This window comes from Lycium ferocissimum, chromosome 7, assembly GCF_029784015.1.
Source record: "Lycium ferocissimum isolate CSIRO_LF1 chromosome 7, AGI_CSIRO_Lferr_CH_V1, whole genome shotgun sequence".
In the NCBI taxonomy this organism is placed as follows: Eukaryota; Viridiplantae; Streptophyta; class Magnoliopsida; order Solanales; family Solanaceae; genus Lycium; species Lycium ferocissimum.
The window spans coordinates 49,820,063-49,842,950 of record NC_081348.1 but is presented as its reverse complement, the minus strand read 5'-3'; the positions used below and the strand labels follow the sequence as shown (position 1 = coordinate 49,842,950).

Sequence of the window (22,888 nt, the reverse complement as noted above, 5' to 3'; positions counted from 1 at the left end):
GCAAATAATTCTTATTTTGATTCTCTTATTTAGTTATTTATGATTGTAAAACACAAATGAAAGGTTTTTGATTGGCATAATATATAAACAGACCCTCAAACTTGGCCTCAACTGGCAAGTATGCCCTCCAACTTCGGGTGTGCACAAGTAGGCACCTCAACTTGTATAAAGTTGAACACGTAAACACAAATGCTGATGTGGCACTGACATGACAGTGACATGGCACATAAGTTTAGAGGTGTCTAGATGATCATTTTGTAAGTTGGAGTGTTCAATTAACGAAGTGGAGACAAGTTGAGGTGCCTACTTGTGCACATCTAAAGTTGGAGGGCATACTTGCCAGTTGAGGCCAAGTTTGAGGGCTTGTTTATTTATTATGCCTTTTCAATTAGAGTCTGTTTCGCTAGTTAGAAAATCAGAGAATCAAGCTACTCGTGCTTTAGCTAGGGCGGTTGTTTCTATGCCTGGTTTGATGGAATGGGGTTTTCTCCCGCCATATTTTATTTCTAATGTACTCACTTTCAATTTGAGAAATAAGTAAGAAGACACCTTTACAAAAAAATATATATATATTTGGTTGATAACATAGTGGTGTGGGAGTTTGGAATTTTTCGGAGTTTTTGGATGTGTGCCGAAATTTTATTTTCTGTGACATTATAGCTTATCTGTTAATCCAAATAATTAGAGATTAATTATTATGTAATAGGAAAAAAGTTTTGTTTAGCTATGTCTGGCCATTAGTGATTAACAGTCAAACCAAAATTATGAAGTACTTATATGGATAATACCAATGTTTAGCATGTGAGAAAAACCATTTCGCGTAAATCAGGAGAAAATTTAACCTTTTGCTCTTCATTTTACATAGTAACAACGGGTTAAACGTCCAGAAGAAAAAGAAAAGAAAAGAAAAAAAACAGTTTCACCACCTCTTTGCAGTTTGCACCATTGTGATATATACAAATTAATTACATCATTGCAAGTCCCTTTCTATTTTTATAGCACATGTATTACAATTCACAAATACATCATCAATGCTTCAAATATGAAAATCACTCACTTAAAATGTCACGCCCCAGTCTTCGACTATGGCGGACTACATTCTACATGCAACTACTATAACCTTGTAATGGGTGCACGTGACATAAGTAAAGTCCGATAATCGTAGAAACATGAAATATATCTCAGAAACATGAAATATATGATGCTCTGTCTATATAACTAAAGTAAAACTTGTACACCACTAAACCTAACCACAGACGTCTATGAAGCCTATAGGATAACTGAAACTATACAACTCACATCTTTGTCGGGACAGGGCCCCGACCTACCCATAATCTCTATACATAAAAATACAAGACTTGACTTAGCTCCCGGAAGAAATTGAGCTTACACCACTCGCTGATCATCTGCACTATCTAGAATAGACGCTTGCCACTCTGTATACCTGAACCTGCAATACAAAACATAACAAATGCAGCGCCCCTAGCCAAGGGACATCAGTATGGATAAAGTACCGAGTATGTAAGGCAAGAACAACAACATAAGTAAAGGCATCAATGCAAGAATGAGTAAGATGATCGACCTCGTCTCGGAATCGCCTTTGAGGGCTCTGATATGCATGAATGCAGTATGTATATATATGTAGCCACACACGGACTCATAATGTCATTGGAGCCACACACGGACTCATCATAATATTATATAATTAAATCAATAATAAACTATTCAAAGTCTTATCTTATTATATTATAATATTAATAAATCACAAAAATAACATATAAATTTTAAACACACACTAACATTTCATAAAAATTATGACATCTAAAAATATAGTTTATCAAATTCTAATTTTTCCAAATTAATATCAACAGTACAAATTTTTGTACTATTTATTCTCAAAACGGGAAAAATATACTTTTCTTATGAGAGGGTAATTTTTATTCTTATAATAAATAAAATCTCATTTAAAAACTCCCTCAACGGACCCTTATGTTATAGATACAATTCAAAGCATATCCAAAAAGTATATGAAATCATATTTAACAAACTTTTACTAAAAGGTTTCACCTGAAATAACTATATCGTATCAATATAATACCAAACGGTATCAAGGTTGTCAAACTTACGGGGTATTACAACGACACTGTCATAAATTCTCTATAACCTCATGAATGACCTTAATCCCTTCACGCTTATATGGATTTACTACGACACATCCTAACGCCAAGGTACGAGGTGTTACATAAAATTTCTTCTATTAATGAAGAATAAATAAAATTTGTACCTGAACTTAAGAACTGCACAAAGATTTTCAGTTCAGTTGAATTATATTGTATATTTGATTGTTAGCTGACGATAGTGACATTTTTTTTTTCACTCATCAGACCTTGAACTAGTTTGTATTTCCATTTCTTATCCTATTAGTCTTCTTCAATCTTTCCTTTAAGATGAGCTCCTTCCATATCCAGCAAAACCATAAAATCGGTCCCACATCTCCGTTTGTTTCCAGTGATCCTACCTTATGATCATTGTAGGGCCGGCTCACTGGGAAAGCCACTAAAACATTTGCTTTTGGCCACCAAAAATTATACCCCTCGATTTATATGACATTCATTTCTTTTTAGTCATCTCAAAGAGGTTTAGCTTTAGGCCACTAATTTTATTAAGATGCTCCCACATCGTCTCCATCGGAATAATCCTTATCATCGTCAATATAGTAAAAATAGGACGAATCATTCATTTTGTTCTTCTTCTTCCCTTTAAGATGAGCTCCTTCCAAATCCAGCTCTACCATAAAACCGGTTCCATGATCTCCATTTTGAATTCAATCGTTTCGTGTGATACTACGTACATCATGATCATCACCGTCACCATTTCCTCCACCGTCGGATTGCTTCTGATCGTCGGTGTAGTGAAGCCGAGGGAATCATTGAAATCCTTTTGTTTCTTCAAGAGCTTCTTATTTCTCCATGCTTTCTAGCGCCATCCCTCCCGCCACTTCTTCTATCCTTTTATGTCCGCTTCGCTTCTTATCCTCCTTCATCATCGCCGTCTATTGGAAATAATAATTTAAAATCGTAAGAAATCAAAACTAGTTAGGATTTGACATTTTAATTTATGTATAAATATGATTTATAGTTAGAACTATACATGAATAGATTTTTGTTTTGAGTTAAAGTAGATTATGTACTATTATAAATAAGAGTGTTGCTAGCTATTTTCATAGATAAAGAAAAATAGAGATATTGTGGAGATTGCAGAGAGGCATCATTGAGTTTATGAATAAAATTAATATTTTTCTCGCCGGTGACCGTTAACCGAAAACAACTGCGAAATTCACACTAAAAATGCTCTGCCTTAGAATTTTTCAAGCGAGATTTTCACGGAAATTGATTTTATTAGAATTCACAGCTTTTTGTGATCAAATTAACTGAGAAAATCACTACAATTCAATAAAATCATAATATGTTGGACTGATTTAAATCAGAATATTGAGAAGAGACGTGAAGAAGTGGGAGAGAAATTAGTATATAAAGGTTTTTTTTTTTTTTTGGGGCGGATTATATGAATTTGAAATACTATTAATTTCCTACGCCTAATTTTTATGGTGAATAAAAATTATAGAATACAGGCCAGACCCGGAAATTGAATGACTTCCTTATTTGTATATTTTATGGACTGTGATCATTTGAAATTGGATATTTCTTAATTTTGAACATGGATTATATTTAAAAGTCTTTAAATGGAATAGCAGAGAAAAACAAAAAAATATAGAAATTATTAAAAAGGAGAATGAGTGTCATGACCCAATTTGTGAATCGTGATGGCACCTACACTATCCCCCAGGTAGGCGAACCATTCCCAACTCATTTTAACCATTTATAAAAATTATGCGGAAATAAACAATGATTTAGTTAACTAATTCAAATCATATCGATAATAAGTGCGGAAATAACAACAACCCCAAAATCTGGTCTAGACTAGTTAAGAGCTACTACCAAGAAGATACAAAATCTCATAAGAAATAAAAATCTCAAAATATCAATATTGTCTCAGAATACAAAGTAGACAGTTGGATACAGGAAGAGTCTCCGGGTTGCGGGTGTAGCCAAAGCTCACCCTGGAATCTCGATCAAGTAGATTCGGATCACTCCGGACGACAGGAATTTGAACTAGTAACAGGCTCTGCACTCAAAAGAAGAGTACATAATGAGTAGCATCAGTACAAACAACACATGCTGAGTAAGCATCATAGGCCGACTAAGATTAGTTCACGCATATAAGCATAAAATCAAAAAGATAAATAGATAAGCACATAATATTCAAATCAGGGTCACCAAATATTCCCCAACCGAATCACAACCTAAGATGAAGCTTCTAAACCACAAGTCTGTCTAGTCTCAATAATCTCAAAACCCATTACTGAACCTAGATAGAGTCACTAATCCACAATTTAGTCCAGACAATAATCAGATTTTCACACAACAACTGTTGTAAAAAACCATACCAAAATCAGAACTCAAAGAGCCATATGATAATGCAGAATAAAATGTAATGATGTGTAATGCAAAATATGATGGTGTGCAATGCAATGCAATGCACTGGCCAAATACCTCAAACCTGTACACACATGCTAAAGGTTATTTCCGCACAATAGTCATGACCTACAGGGGACCCATGGTGTCCATGTACCACTTGCTTCGAAATCTTACCTCGGATCACAAGCCCTTTGCCCTCCACCCGAAATTTACCTCGGACTCGAGCCCTTAACTAGGCCACATCCTTACCCCCTGTCAAATGTAACCTTTATATATATATATATATCAAGATAGACCACATCCTCACCCCTTGTCAGATGTTCCTTTTATACATATATTGTATGCAAGATGAATATTCAAAATATGGTTCAAGTCTAGAACCCTAAGATGAAACATCAACACAAAAGTAAGTATGATCATTTAATGAAATCAAATACCAATGAATATGCAAGTCACAATGCCATATGTCGTATCGGGACTTAGATAAGTCAGCTCAACCATGGAATGAATCATTCAAACCATCTCAGTCAACATGAAGAGTCTATGTCCCTCTTTACTTTCAAATATAACGAGTACATCTCACCACTAAGTCTTGTATTACCAAGGTGCTCCATTTATCATATATCATCATCAACACCAAGTCATAACTCAATATCAATATATGTATGAAATGAGAATGTATGCCATGCATGATATCATCATCAACAATAAATCATACGCCACGTTTTTATATGAGTATTATTATAAGTATATATCACGACTCAAGTCTAACTCATTAGCCTTTCTTTCTCCGATGATATGTGTCACAATAAGAGAGAATTGAGTATAACATATATCACAACGCAACAATCAAGTTAATAGCCTAATCACAATAACAAGGCAACAAACCATCATCAACAACAATCAACCTAATAGAACTCCATCCCAAATCACCACAGTATGAACACACATACACCATCACAATGCGTAAATAACAGCGACAAGCTCACATAATCAAAAGTCATACCAACCTAGATATATCCAACCAAACACCATGTCCGAAGACCTAATCATGCTTTCTCCCATCAATTCTACACAATATATACGTTTCGCCAATCAAAGTCTAACTAAAGTAAGTCGTAATCTACCTCGAATGCAGAACAGGAGCTACGAACCACTCCACACAAGCCTTCTGTTTCTGAAGCACCTCAGAACGGTTAAAGTCTACCAATATGATGCTAAGTAAACGATAGACCTTCTAATCAAACAAGAACAACAATTGGGGAAGAAGACCCAATTACTTCTACCCTTTTTAAATGGATGAAACTACCTTTTAATGGTGAATTTATCATAATCTCAATCCCAACAATCATTATCCTCCAATTTGTGGGTTTTCTAATTAATTTAACCCTTTCAAACAGATTTTAGGCCAAAGTTCTCATTTTTATTAGAACCCTAAGTCTCAATACACAATTCTCATCATTAATAATCGAATTCTCATCCTAGGAAGTGATAATCTATACTCCTAGATGATTAAATAATGATAAAATCAACTTTCCACAATTTATTCAAGGTTTTACTATTTCTAGGGTTCTAGGACCTTCATCTACCATTAATGGACCTTAAACTAATTATGGAACTTGAAGAAGAAAAGGGAATGAACCACCATAAAGATTAGAACTTACCTTCAAGGAGGAATTTCACCATAGCCTTAGAAAACCGCCTCTCACTTTCTTGGGAACCGTTTTTGGTGTTATGTGGGTAATGACTTCGAAATTTCAATATAAAAAGTGGATTTCTGCCCCCATGGACCGCTGCAGCTGACCCTAGGTTCGTTGCAGCGGACCCTAGTTTCGCTGCAGCGGTCACTAGCTTCGCTGCAACGGACTTCCCAGTACAGCCCGCACTAAAATGACTGTAACTTCCTTGTACGAAGGTGAAATGCGACGATTCTTTATGCTATAGCTTCGTAATTACGATACGAATCTAATGGTTTAATCAAAACACAAAACAAAGGTCATTTGATCAATATGGTGCCCTTTATCCCCAAAGAACTACAGCGAAAGCATCGAATACGAGCGCGATACAACCCAAATTCATTTGAAACTCTTCGGAATCTCACAAAAACTTGTGGACATGTCCAAAATCATCATATGAACTTGTTGGAATATTCAAAACATTGACACGGGATCATCTAACCCGATGTTGACCGGGGTCAACTCTACCTTTTTAACTTAACTAGTTCCTCCACCAATGACTCAAATCACACTCAAAACTTTCGGGAACCAAACCAATGACTTCACTAAGTCATAACTCATATTAACGGGACTGGGAAAAGGGTCAACAAGGGTAAATGGGTCAAAACACTATAACGACCAAACAGTCGTTACAATGAGTGAATTGTAATATTGTTTCATTTTTTCTATTAGCAACAAAGAACCATTTCTCAACTTTATTAATTTTTATAAGCAAGATTTAATCTGTCATTATCTTTGCCTACTTAACTTTTTTTATTTTTAAAAAAGACTTTTTAAGCATTTCTTGTCAATGCATGTTACTTGAAAACCAATAATATTTTAAAGGTTTAAAATAACATAATTTCAAGTAAGTTGACATATGAAGAGGTTCAAAAAGATATTCCAAAAATATACAATCCTATAGTCAAATTATAGAGTATCCACAATACATTCTGTGTGTAGTTGATGCTTTCTTGGAGCCTCTTATATATCCTAATTACAAGGGCGGATCTAGGAGGGGGTGAGGTGTTCACCCCAAACCCTTTGGCAAAAATTATACTGTACAAATAAGATAGTTTTTTTATGCTTTATATACATATATGTAGATTTTTAACCCCTTTAACACAAGGTTAGAGGTTGTCTCAGTGGTTAACGGGTTCAAAATTTACCTTGAGCTTCCAAGTTCAAATCTAAAATATTATATTTTTATTTTTCTAACCCCCTTAGTGAAAATTCTGGATCCGCCACTGATCCTAAACGGGCCTTAGCTTATTCATGTTACCAAACAACAACAAAGAGTTGACATCGGGCGTCATTTTATTGACATACATTAGTTTAGAAAGAAAGAAAGAAATTAAAGCACAGAAATAAAGACAATCGGGGGGTGGGGGGGGGGGGGGCGGATGGAAGCAAACATAAGCAATTAGTCAACTAATTTGGGTTCGCGTCAGGTATGCGCCCGTTATGCCAATTAAAAAGTATTCTTCATTTCAAAGTTCGAATTTGAAACCTTTAAATAAAGAGAGATCACGTGTCATCACCAGCAACTACAACACCAATTGTGTTCTTGTACCCCCTTTTACAAAAGTTGCCCACCAAACAAATGATGGATTATTTTGCATATGAATAGGGAATACTGGTGAAGCTAGAAGAACTAGAGTACTGTTCCACTTGAGATTTATTAGATAAATCTATAATCAAAAAGTAATTTTTGAACCTTGCTTTGACACTACACTAAAATCTTCGCTTCTATTAAGGGAATTCAAACAGTTCATATATAACGGGAAAAATCTTTGCTTCTATTAAGGAAATTCAACAGTTCATATATAACGGGAAAAATCATTTCTATGAAGGGATAGGACTCCCTAATGTTTTGCCTTTCTTTCCACTTTGTGCTTCACATCTCACTGTAATCTAAAAACCTGAATTTTTATATAATTAGGAAATATGTTTTTTTTTCTTTGACTCGGAACTCTTCCATATGTTGACGCATAAACCTTGACTCTGTTTTTTTTTTTCTTTCTTTTTTCACACAAATAACCGCTAATCCTTATAATTAAAAAGAGATAGTCATTGTATTGAAGTTTATAATCCACGAGAATAACTCTAGGATAAAAAACGGATTTATTTAGAGCTACTAAATTGGACTTGCCTGATTCAACCCGCTAGGCAAAATTAATTTATGTCCAGAACTTATGCCTTGTAGGCACAAAAGTTTTGGCTCTATTGCCCTTCAAGCATAAGTTTTAACTATTGCCTACAAGACAAAATTTGTAGTCAATTCAACATGTTCACTGTCTTGAAAATCTTGAACTTCTGTCTTATAGGAAAAACTAATTTATGTCCACAACTATGGCCGATGGGCAACAAAAGTTTTGCCTCTGTTGCCCACCAGGCACAAGTTCTCGCCTTTTGCCTATAAGGCAGAAGTCGCGGTCAATTGAACAAGCTCACTGTCTTGAAATATCCTGAACTTCTGCCTTGTAAGAAAAACTAATTTATTTCCACAACTTATATTTAATTGACAATAAAAGTTTTGCCTAACTAATTTTCTGAAGCGGGGGCTGCTTTTTAATAATTTTGTTAAGCGGCACCAAAATATGAAGACCACCCTTGTGAAAAGATCCTCTTCCAAGCTCCATATGACTAGCATAAAAAGGAAAATTTTGATAAATAACCACTTTACAGTTTCGACATGAAAGGATAGGACTCCCTAATGTTTTGCCTTTGTTTCCACTTTGTTCTTCACCTCTCACTGTAATTTAAAAACCTGAATTTTTATATATAATTAGGAAATATGTATTTTCTTTTCTTTGACTTGTAACGCTTCTATATGTTAGACGCATAAAATTGCCCCCCCCCCCACTTTTTTTTTTTTTTTTACCCATATAGCCACTTCTCACATTGTATTGAAGTTTTAAAATCCACGAGAATAACTCTAGGATAGTAACTTGAGGTTTCACTTTTATAATTTGAAATTACATAGTGGTATTTGGGTTTTCAAAAAACTGACAATTTACCATTATTTTACCATAAAACGGATTCATTTAAAACTATTAAATTGGACTTGCCTAGCTCAACCCAGCTCAATTTTCGTTGAAATAATTGCACGGTTTATCCTTCAAATGGGTTGGTCTTTCTTTAATTTTTGCCTTTCAAAATCGAACATATCCTAGCTTTAAGGACACGGAGCTGAACTTATAAAATATTATGATATGAAAATATAATCTTATGTCCCTGCAAAAGTTGTTCCGCTTGAGGGAATTAAAGACCGGCACAGAATAAGGACAGGAGCGCAAATGACCCATTTTCATGGGCTATTGAATTCAACAGTACGGTCCAAGTCAACTCTCATAATTTGAAGGGCCTTCAAAAATGCTACGAGTCCAGCCCATCATTTTGTTTTCTTCGTTTAGTGTTTGTGCATTTTGATAACGTAAATTTTCAATCATATATTTGTTATGTAAATTTCCATTTGCACATAATAGTTGGCTGAACTACTTTGAATGAGCCTTGAATCTGTGATACACTAATCTTCATGTATATGTACTGCTCATGTATGCTTAGCTTCTCAATAATACCAACTTATAAAGTTCAGCCGATGTAGCCCACTTCATTTTTATATAAAAAAAATGGCCCAAACAATTTTAAACATCCGGTCATTTAGCCCAAATTTTCGCTATATTATACGTCTTTCTCGTGCTTCAAACGTGATGGAGCCAATCTCTATCTCCTCCTTCCATAATTGATACATCCTTTTAGAGAAACGGTGAATTATTCACAACAACGGAAGCGTTCAATTTCTCAGTTGATTCATCATCGATTTTTTTTTTTTTAAATCATGGCTACTTTCTCAAGAGGGAGACTACTAACAAAATTATCTTAAGATGAGATTTGTTAGTATAATATGGAAATTAACATTAGAAAATATCTTATCAAAACTATTTACTAGTAAAATTTTCTAATAAATGCTTGCAATATTAAAATTTATTGGAAGCAAAATAAATTGAACTAGTTGTGTTTAGCGAAGACAATAACAAAACGGGTCACAAAATTCATGAATAGACAAATCACAAACAAACTACTCCCTCCATCCCATAATAAGTATCACTTTAGCCAAAAACACGCTTATTAAGAAATCAATCATGCAATGTAAATTTTTACTAAACTATCCTCGTATTAAAAATAAAATTCTTTTGAAATTAAGATATATTTTACCTTGGGTTTTCCGCAAAATCTACCGACCGTAATATTCCCTTTCCTTACACAATTTTCTCTTTCTCGGTCCATTTTTTCTCAAAATAACTAAAAGAAAAAACATTCAAACGTAAAAATTCAAATTTCAAATTAAATATTAACAACCAAGTCCTAAAATACATTGACAAAACAAACACGATCAATCAATTGATACCAATGTATTTGAAGCGTTCATATTTTTCAAATTCATATTTTTTTCATGGCTACTTTTTATTTACAAAAGAAAAAGAAAACATATATGATTTTAAGATGAGATCATTTTTAGTTATAATTGGCATACTCTTCCACTATTTTAGATGTATTTCCATAACCGTTTTCTATTCAAATTTCATCAATCTTCTATTCAAACGTAAAATTTTCTTCAAAATTTTATATTAAATATCATGTATTTGTGTTTTTAATTTACCCGTGGTTTTGATAACAAAATAGTAACAATTTGCAATCAAACTCCATGTATTATATTGGTAATGTATTTTGAAGTTTTCAATATTTTAGTGGTAATGTATTTGAGGTTTTCAATATTGATTTTTTATTTACCCATGTATTTGATAGCATAACTAATGTATTTGAAGTTTCCAATCAAACCCCATGTATTTTATATTAAGTTTCTTTGTAATTTGTCAACAATTTTCAATCAAACTCCATGTATTTTAAATTAAATCTCATGTATTTGTGTGAGTAACAATTTGCATCACCCATGTATTTGATGGGATTAATTTGAACAAAATACATAAATATATAGAAAACTTACCATGTATTTGCGTCACCCGTGTATTTGAAACTAGATGAACTAATGGAATTAATTTGAACAAAATACACAAATATATAGAAAAACTTACAAAAATACACCACCAACCACAACAATTGGTAGTTATATCATAGAACATACACAAATACATATATTTTTCATCTTCTCAAAAACCCTAAAAAACTTTCTCTCTCTCCCCTTCTCTCGTGTGCGCCCCCATAACCACCACCACGGCCTGGAGCAAAAACAATCACTTCCACCAAGTTGGTTTTGTGGAAGAATAATAACATAAATAGCGAAAATTTCACGAAACAAAGGAGATGGGATAGAACGTAAAAGAGGCCCACTTTGACCACATTTTCCTTTTCGAAAAAATTTAAGAAAAGAAGATTGCAATATCCCAAAATGAAAAATCGAACTTCTTGATTGGTGAAGAAGGATCAGTGAAAACTATTTCATGGGTGCAGAGAGAAGAAGACGATTTTAAAAAGGTAAGAATTTATGAAAAAGGAGAGAGAATGGTAATGTATATTAAGTAATTAATATTGTTACCATTAAACATTGGGGATATGGGATTGGGGTGCTAATTTTTAGGTGTATTTGTGAAATGGTAATTGAAAATTATTTTGTGTAGCTATAATAATTAAATTAGAAAAGTATTTAGTTATTATTAATAATTAAAATAAAAGGTAGTTATTACCACTAATTATGTATTAGAAGTAGCTATAACGCGTAAAAATTCCTATTTTATAACTATATATAAGGGAGGATTCATGATTTTTGTAGTGTTCACAACTCCAAAATCTTCATTTTTACCTCTATTTTGGCTTTTATTTACATAGTTACCTTATACCTAATTTGGTAAATTTTGCAAAACTTGATGGCAATTACATGTCAAAAAACAACATAGGTGGAGACACTTGGCAACTATCAACAATTTTTTCCAAAATTGAAGGGCCCCATGTATCCTCATTTAGATTAGTTAATTCTTATATACTATCAAGAAACCATATAAAATTGATAATATTAATTAAGGATAATTGAGTGAAAAGACTTCTTAATTTCTAGGTATGAGTGATTTGTTAGAGTCAATATTGTTGTCAACTAAAACATTTATGAGGTCTTATTTTACATTTAAACATGCCCTACGTCATATGTTTCTTTCCATATGCTTCTCTCTATTAAACATCCAACATTTTACTTCTTTAGTGATATCATATGTGCTTACAAATACAGAAAGTTAAAAAAATTATTGAATGGCATTGTTTAATGTTGAAAATGAAGGTAGAGTTATCAGTCAAGATTATATTATCTTTAAGTTCTCTTGTTTGATTAACCAAGAATTATTTTTTTCAAGCATGAAGCATACATGAATAACTAAATTGATTCTTGAGGTTCACTATGAATTTAGTTATTTATTGAATTTCGTCTAAACCTAATGTTAAAAAACACATTTGACTAGCATAGAGCCTTAACGCATAGAATAATGAGTGAAAAACTAAAAATATCAAAAGAAATCTATTTCTATCTATAAATAACAATCGCTTGCTCACAAATTCATAAAAATACAAAAACAATTTTCAATTTATGATCTTCGACGAGTTGCAATTATCAGACTTTATCATGTTAGTTTATAGAATATTGAATTACTTGCACACTTCTGTTATTTGCTAATTTTCCTACCAAACTTATTTTCTCATAAATACTTTTTTTTAAAAAAATCCAATTATATGACGAAAAACTTTAATAATTATGAAAATTTATAAACAAAATATGATTAACTTGCAATTACATTAAATTAATTATGTACTAAAAAAAGTGACACAATTTATACTTATTTGATAAAACTTACGCATTCTTTTTATATTTTGAGTTTGGGCCTGGGCTTAGCACGGGCCTGTGACAACTAGTATAATAATACAAAGGGATGATAACCACGGCCTCTGTAAATAGGGTTTGCAGAGAACACAATTACTCATCAATTTTCCTTATGGATGCCAAACGCCAAAAGTGTATGTTCTCTCTGTCTCTCTTCACACTTTTTAGTTTTTTATATTGTGATTATTATTGTTAAGAAGATTTAAGTGTAAAATTGCTAATTTAGTTGTTGTTTTATTATTTTGATAGATCTATGGTCAGTGAATCGAACAAAACAAATTATGATTAAAGATGAGACTCAATGGGGTGGTTGGTTACTTAAATCAAATAGTTTTACACTAATGGTTGATCCAAAAGATACAATAGGTGCAGTTAAAGCTTACATTCAAGAGGAAAAAGGGATTTCTTTTAAGAAACAAAAGCTGCTGCTTGGAGGAGGCGATGTTGTGTGTGATGAGCAAACTCTTGATTCTTTAGGAATCAAGAAAGATTCTACTTTGATCCTGCGATATGCACCGATAACGGTAATGGAAGAAATATCTGGTGTGAAAATGCTTATGTTGTCCTTTATTGTCAAAGATCCATGGTCACTAAGTCGAACAATGGAAATCGTTATCCATGATGACATTTACAAAGACGTGATTAAATTCCGGTCAGTATCAAAATCCAAGTTATCGAAATTTGGACTTGAGGAGGACACTATTAAAGATTGTCGCAATTCTTATACCCTAATGGTTGATCCATATGATACTGTAGCTGCGGTTAAAGCTTACATTCAAGAGCAAACGGGATTTTCTTTTAACAAACAGAAGCTGCTTCTCAACAACGACCAGGGTGGTCGTTGTGCAGTTTTAAGAAACGACCAAACTCTTGTTTCACTAGGAATAAGGAAAGGTTCTAGCTTAATCCTTAGATTTGGACTGGTATACAAAATCTCTTTCACTCATACCCGTACCGGTTGTATTTTTAATATTAGGGTTAAGCCTGGTGACACAGTTGCAGATGTCAAAGCCTCTGCTCAAAAAAAGACCGGGGAGCCATTACCCATAAGCTGCCGTGGACAAATATTACCCGACGATCACCCTATGTTTGGCCTTGAGATGTAGTACTAGTATTACATTGTGACTGTTGCTACTTCTTTCATATTTTCTAGCTCGTCTGATTGTAAATTTAATAGTAATTAGATGACAAAATTCATTTGTTGCCTGTTATCATGAGATGATCTAGTTTGTATATTAATTTTACTTTTCCTTTTTTCTTGAGTACCCTCTTATTTCCATTTTCTCTCTTTTTTTTTTTTTTTTTTTTTTTGATCTTAGTCAACCCATAAATCTTAAGATTATTATCGTGACTTATATGTAGTACTAGTGTGCTTCAACTGAGTTACTTTTGATATTTTCATTTTGTCCGAGAATGTGAGGTTTATTACTATGGAAAGCAATAGAACTACAATAAGATCTCACAAATACGTCCTGATACATGCATTTAGCATTCGATTTCCTATGTGTTTCCTGCTCCCTCCCATCCTTCCTAGAAAGACAAGTACAATGATAAAGCAAAAAGTGGGCAAGTTAGTAAATGAGTTTTTAGGAAAATTTCATGTGGCATATGAAGTGTCAAAAGAATTTTGAGCCTAGAAATGACCTCTTATATTACGATTTTTTAAAACATTTGCAGCAGACAACATAGTCCTGAAAGATTGTTTCCCTGGAAAAGCATCCTAAAAATTAGAATGAGAAAAGGACGGAAACTACTTGTGGTAATGAGTGTTGAATGCTTCTTATTTTATGTATTGTTATCTGCATGTGTCTGAAAATTACTCTGCTATCTAAGCAGTTGAAACTTATACAGTCAAATCTCTTTATAATTGCCATTCGTTATAACAATATTTCACTATAACGGTCTGATTTTTTCCGGAACCGATTTTTCATATTATATTTTACTTCTCTATAACAGCATTCTGCCTATAACAGCAATAACATCCATTATAGTGGTACACTCTTTGTAAAATTACCTCTCTATGACAGTCATTGTCAAATAGCATGTAATAATATTTTGTAAGAAATATATTATGTGACAACAAAAGTGTAACGACCCATTTGGTCGTTTAGCACTTTTAGGCCTAATATTCCTAAAACACCCTTTTCGTGGTCTAATCTTGCTTTCTATGACAAGTCAAAATCTTCGATAACGGGTGATTCGGTTATTTAATTAACAAGTATGTGAAGTGTGTTAAGAAATTAATTATGCGTAAATGGTTATTTGATGAACTTAGTGGGAAGTTAATTATTTGATTATGGATTAAGTGGATGAATTATTTTGGATGTCACCCTAACGACTAGAACTAGCATGACAAATTTATATATATTGTTATGTGGCATTCTTTAATTAAAGGGATTAGGAGTACACATCATGATTCCATGACACAAGAGGATAAAATATTTGTGCTTTGTAAAAGAGTTTAAAATGCACATGGTATGTTTTATCATTACATTAAGCTAGGCATTTTTTAAGGTTTCATTGGTACTATAGTGGAGGACAAAGTGGATTTATGCAAAGAACATAAGACTATTGCTATGTACTTAGTGGACACGTTTTGAAAATGAATGGTAAGCATAGAGTTATTAATTTTGTAGACCCATTTAAATCCCTTTTTTGGCCGGAGAGACCCTTTTTTAGTGATAAATTTACAAGTATATTATGCACCAATCAATCTCTTTTGGCTAATTCAAAACGTCACCAACAAAAGTCGAATGATACAACTCGAGAGATTTCTTCGAGTAAAGTAAGGTTGAAGGAGAGTATTTCTTGAAATATAAGTTATTCTCCTCTACTAGATATATTAAATTCGTCCAAGCCATAGGTAAATTGTGAGATGAGAACTACCGGATTAATGGTAGGAAACCGTATAACTTCTTATTATCATTAATTATGTGTGCAATTGGTTAAATATCGGAATAAGTTTGAGAGTAAAGATTAATTGTGGAATTAATGGAGAGAGGATATCATTAAGTTAGTTCATGATTGACACGTGATTTTTTGACAATTTTTTCGTAAATGACAAAGCAACAAAATGTAAAGATGAATTACTATTGGAACCCACGGTCCACTATTTTATGGAAGGTGCTATATTCATGCTCTATACTAGTTTGATGAATATTCCAATTAAGAATTTAAGAAGCGGTTGGATATAGCAGTCTACTCGTAATTATATCACTTCAACCTGATGGACATAGTGATTTACTATATATTGCACAACTCCCCTCTTTACGTTGGTCGATAGTGCAACATTAATTTATTTTAGCTATGCAAAGAAGATACATATTTCTCTGTATTCCTACATTAATTAATGAGATATTAGACTGGACAACATTTGCAAATCTTTCAAAAAAGAGGCGAGTTACTTACGGAAGTAACAGGAAAAAGCTTTGGCGTGAAATTTCAACTTCAACTTTATGTTTCTTATGGTATTGATTAAAGAAGGTATGTTTAGATGATATTGTCGAAGAAAATCGAACTTTTTCTATTAGATATCCTGGAACTTGTTGTATGATTTTAAAAATGACTTATCTTGATCTATTTTTTTTTTTTCTCACTCGAGACAGAACGACTAATGATATATCATGACTATGATATGTTGCTTTACTCGGGATTGTGGAGATGAGAATGGTGATTCCATTTCTTTTGTCATATCAACTTGTATTCAAGAAGATTGAATTGGTTTTTAACATTACATTTCATCATATCAAACGCATTTCCATGATACATTGATATACTATCCACCAACAAAAGATGATAGAGAAGCAGAGAAAGATTTCAAAGAGAAAGAGTGTTTTTTTTGTCTTTTAACCTTGGAGTGTGTCCTCGGTCTAGCCGGGTCGTGAGGTGGCGCTCTGACCGAGGTTATATTCCATAAGGCTGTGGTACAACACGGGTCCCCTATGGGTCATGATTGAGACAGTGCATTATTGATTTGCTATGCATTCTTCTAACACATACATTATTGCATTGCTGTTATTAACATTGTTGTGATACCACCGTGAGATTCAGGAGAATGAGACATTTTGACAAATTGGGTTTAGTAACATAAAAGATGACTTATGGTCACGTGGATATGGATTTAGACTTGTACTTGTTGATTTATATGTTTTTCTTGCTTGTGTCTTTATATACGTTATCTAGTCTTATTACAAACAGTTCTATGTGTTGTTTGACGGAAACAATAGAAACGCATTAAATTTTTAAACATCATTAGTGAAGAGATCGATTTCTAGCCTAGAAAATCGTGGCTATATTCAGCAGATTCGAGTCCTTCTTGAAGCATGAGGACGATCGTTGGACTCTTTTTATCCATCTTGTTTCATTATTGACTGATCTTTTAGGCTACATGATTATTATGATTCGGACTTATGACATTTAGTTAGAATTTCTCTGTGACCGGGTTGGATTCTCAATTTCTATATTTCTTTATATTTCTTGAACCATTTATTTTATCTTCTTTCTTTATTTATATATTTTTGATTATTGGAATAAGGGTTCGCCTAGCATAGGTGACCACATCCTCAAAAGATTGACAAAAATTCACCTAAACCAAGACTGAGATTCAACTATTGCATTTACAACCTTCCCAAAGCTTTTGAATTTCTTTTTCTTGAAAGTTTTTCTTTCTTCTGCCTTACGTCAAATTAGGAATATTTGTTTCTTTAATTTAAAAGGCTAGTCTTATAGATTTTAATTCTTTATCCGTGTGGTGCAACTAGTTATGGATTTAGTAGTAACTTATTAGTCTTTTCAATTTTTAGTTTATGAGATGAAAATCAATTCCATTTTAAAATTTACAAGTATATTGTTTTCGTTTATAACATAAAAAATACAAAAAGTTAATTGTTTGCGTGCTTTTGTTTATAATCTAAATGTGATCTAAATATCGAATCGGTATATTAGTTGTGATAACTTTTGTTTATATTGTTCTCCATCTATGTTTGATTTGCATTTGTACCAGATGATCCATTAACACCATTATCAGACATCTTGAATTTGTAAAAGAACCAACAACTTTAGACAGAATTTTTCCAGAAATAGAAAAAATGACTATCCTTATTAGTGGAATTTAGGAGATAGTTTGTAGGATCTTTCCACGAACAACTAATCAATTGTTCAGCCTCTGATACCATGATCTTAATCAGAGTTCAATATGAACTCCATGGACGAGAGAAATGAGAAAAGAAGGAGAGAAAGAAGAAGAAGAAGAAAGTGAAGCAGTTGAGATCAAGAAATGAAGAAATGATTCTTATTCAATGTAATTCAAGTTGTGTTGTACATAATGAGACGTATGAGATATATATACAAGTGAGATTAGCTTCTAGAATCATCTAATCTACAACTCATAATCTCTCTAACTAATTAACCACAAGTTGGTTAAATAACTAACTTTGTGAACCAAGTAACTAACTTTTAAATAGTCTACTTATTTACAGAATTGCCATTGCCTTTTTTAACTATATTTCAAGCTATCTTAAATCCTATACATTAACAAAAATGTACTCACACATCTAATTGTTTGTTGGGTGTGTGTGAACAAAGTTCACGTGGAAAGTAGAAGAGAAAAAAAAACTACTCGTAAAATGTTGAATACTCTTCGATGTGTACTAGAAATTGAGAACAAATTTAGAAAGTGAATGAATGATCTAAAGAGAAGAACTGATCTCTCTCTTGAACAGATGCACTCAAGAACTCAAATTGAGCTTTAAATTGCAATGAACAATGATAAGCAAAGGGAAATTCTTATTTCAATTATCAAAGCATGAGAGATACAATGAATTTGGACTGGTTCTATATAACCACAGATTAGGTGCCACAAATTATTTAACTAACTTTTGAAACAAGCGTGTGTGGTTCACGCGCTACTAACTACCTCTCTAACTAATTTCTGGACTTTAATTGCCAACTAATTACCACCTTTTAACTCGAATCAGCTAATTATTCCAACACTAATTATGCTAATTAATCCCAAACACAAAATAAGAAAGAATCACATTAAGATCAAATCACTCTTAATGATGTCGTCCTTTTGGGAAAACGCGCAAGCTTGGTCCAAAATGAATATTATGTCACACCAGATTAAAAATATTTTTGGATTGTTTTAACGCAATACTGACCCCAAAGCAAGCGAGCCTCGGATAAGGAAGCGACAAGGCAAGAAAAGAAGCCACAATCCCAAGGACAGTGCTGCATGCAACACGAAGAGGGTGAATAACAACACTCGCATGCACTTCACGAATAACAGCATCAACAAACACAAGCGCCAACTGCCCAAAATTAAAGCAATTTATTTTGCACCTAATATGTGTACACTCTACGAGAGCCACCAACAACGAACTTACCGCCAATGCCAGGGCCGAAGCGGCTGTGCTCCATGGACACGGTGGTTGCGGCTACTACTGCCATGTTGCTAGTTAGTGGATTGTTGAGGGAGGAGTTATAGTCAAGTAAGAAATGAGTCGAAGAGGGTATTTGTAGGACTAGAAAACTAGGATGAATGTAGAAGTACGATGTAGAAAACGTATCGAAATGCAAGTACTAAGTCATAGTATATGTTACCCATTATTAATGAATGAATATACACTCTCGTAATACACATTGATTAAGAAAATACTATAGGGGTCCCGTGGTACTACGTAAGCATTTATATTAGATCTGATACAATCTATGCTTTTTACCAGCAGGCTTAATATTTCTTGTATATATGGTTAATAGAGTACTGTATTGCAATTTCTCCAGAGAACAACAGGCGTATATAACCTTTAGATTTAATTGGAATGTTAGCCATCGAGATAGTCTCTTTTGACCCTTCATAATAAGAGTAATATTTTGAATAATGTTTTGTAAATGTCTTGTAATTAGCACTAATATTTTGTAAGTGTCTCTGATTATATTAACGAAAGTCCCGTTTTCTCAAAAAAAGGACGATGAAATTCCTTCTAATTTATAGTATGATTCGTGGTCTGTAGAATTTATGTTACTCCGCCGATTTGAAAAATAAAGATTTACCTACACCCAATTTTTGTATTAAATTAATACAGACAAGACAATGTCTCTTTTGTATAAACTTCGACATATTTAGTTATATATAGTTGATTTTTGTTTCACTTTAATTAGTGACTGTCTTAAGTATTTCTATGTTTTGCGTGTGAAACAGCTTTATAAGATCATTTTGTCACGATATTGCCTAGAAAAGCATAGATGTAAAAAGCAAAAGGCATGTGTGTATCTTCCTCATATTAACATTTTGTAACTACACAATCTAGGTTTACAAAGTCATTTTAAGTTTGCATTAAGTTACATGCATTAATTGGCTGATATCCTACATTTCATTGTGGAATAAGTAAAACGTCATACCCATCGTTTTCGTTTTTAGTAGGATCTAGTTGTGTGATGCATTCTTTTTTATTTTTCTGTTCTATAAATTATCGTGGGACCATTTTATGCATTAAATAATGAATCCTATTTTACAAACGTGCTTTGTCCGGTTTGGTTTTCTTGGTAGCTAACCCTTAAAAAAGTAAATTATGCAAGTCAAATGGAATATAGGTTAATTGCTGATGATCATCAGCTGACATTTCGGGTTAAACTTCAACAAATTCATGAAATTACAGAGAGGTGCAGTAAACACGCTACAATTGACCAGAACTGACATTTGCTTAATATAATAAAAATAAATTACTTTTCCCTTTTGATTAGAGCATGCATGAAAAGTAAGCCTTTTGACATTGGGGCTCCAATAATACCAAGTTTCTATGTGCTTTTTGTCTTGAATACATAAATTTGTCAGTTTTTGTCTAAGGGCAAAGTTGGAAAAAACTTGTCAATATATGCATTGATTTCCTAAGGTGACACTTATTATGGGACAAAAAAATTTGACTAAGGTGACACTTATTGTGGGATGGAGGGAGTATATTCAATTAATTGCGCGGTTTTCCCTTCAAATAGACTAATCTTTAATTTTTGGGCAAAAATCAGGCTTGCTCAACAAAAACTAAAGACTAGCACAAAAAGTGGAAATGACCCAACTTAATTGGTTGGGCCCATGGGCTTAAGGCAACAAGTCTATCGTATCCTATATATAATAATACAAAGGGATGATAACACGGCCTCTGTAAAAAAGGGTTTGCAGAGAACACAATTACTCATCAATTTTCTTATGGATGCCAAACGCCAAAAGTGTATGTTCTCTTTGTCTCTCTTCACACTTTTTAGTTTTATATTGTGATTTATTATTATTGTTAAGAAAATTTTAGGTGTAAAATTGCTAATTTATTTGTTGTTTTATTATTTTGATAGATCTATGGTCGATTAGATCGAGACAAAACAAATTATGATTAAATGATGAGACTCAATGGGGTGGTTGGTTACTTAAATCAAATAGTTTTACACTAATGGTTGATCAAAAGATACAATAGGTGCAGTTAAAGCTTACATTCAAGAGGAAAAAGGGATTTCTTTAAGAAACAAAAGAAATTGGCTGATATTGACAAGTTTCAACATGCAAGGAAAAAGGGATTTCTTTTAATAGTTTTAACATTTTGTAACTACACAATCTAGGTTTACAAAGTGATTTTCAGTTTGCATTAAGTTACATGCATTAATTGGCTGATATCTACATTTCATTGTGGAATACAAGTAAAACGTCATACCCATCGTTTTCTTGTTTAGTAGGATCTAGTTGTGTGATGCGTTCTTTTTTTTTTTCTCGTTCTATAAATTATAAAGTGGGACCATTTTATGCATTAAATAATGAATCCTATTTTAAAAACGTGCTTTGTCCAGTTTGGTTTTCTTGGTAGCTAACCCTTAAAAAACTAAATTATGCAAGTCAAATGGAATATAGGTTAATTGCTGATGATAATCAGCTGACATTTCCGGTTAAACTTCAACAAATTCATGAAATTACAGAGAGGTGCAGTAAACACGCTACAATTGATCAGAACTGACATTTGCTTAATTTAATTCTTGAACTGCTTCCATGCAAAAAACGATTGTGTCTTTTTTTCTATTCTCTCAAAATTCTAATTATTTCCAGACAAGCAGGAAAGTTGAATGTGATGAAGAATTGAAGATACGATGATCAAGCAAGTTGGATAGCAAAATGACTAGTTCATTTTGTTAATATATCATCTTAAATAAATTAATAGTTACGCCGCCTGTTGCAGCATATGTTTTAAAACTATGTAATTAGTTAGTTTGCATGAGATATAAGGATAGCAAAATGACTAGTTAATTTAATTTTTGAACTCGCCGCACGAAAAATAAGTGTATGTGCTTCTTTTTTTAATATCTCAAAATTCTAATTATTTCCAGACACGCGAGAGCATTAATAGAATATTACGGTGACAAATTTAGCTCATAAAAACATGATATGTCCAGCCAGTTTATTTATTAATTTAGCCCATCTAAAAAATGGACAAATGTACATTTTTTTTGTGCGGATTGCCCTTCAAAAGCACTGGTCTTTAATTTTTTCCCCTTAAATTGGTGGTCTTTAAATTTTGCCCTTCGCTGCCCCTTGAATCAAGCCAACCCCGCTCAATAAAAATAAAAAAATCGCAAGGCATAAGTTGGGATTCACGGGCAGAGTTTTGCATGCCTCGAGTGTAATTTTAATGTACAAGCTTCCGCATTTTGAGAATTTTGATTTTTTTATTTTTGATTGAATGATTCTAACCCCGTCGTGGTAGGAGAAGGACGAAATATTA

At 33.0% G+C, this 22,888-nt stretch overlaps 1 protein-coding gene across 1 annotated transcript; it reads left to right on the top strand.

Annotated features, from left to right (window-relative positions):
- The first annotated feature begins 13,209 nt into the window (after window positions 1-13,209).
- LOC132062945 (uncharacterized) lies at window positions 13,210-14,282 on the top strand. Its single transcript, XM_059455406.1, has 2 exons — window positions 13,210-13,270; window positions 13,386-14,282. The coding sequence occupies exons 1-2, from the start codon at window positions 13,249-13,251 to the stop codon at window positions 14,240-14,242; spliced, it is 879 nt and encodes a 292-aa protein (XP_059311389.1). The 5' UTR covers window positions 13,210-13,248; the 3' UTR covers window positions 14,243-14,282.
- Window positions 14,283-22,888: the final 8,606 nt, after the last annotated feature.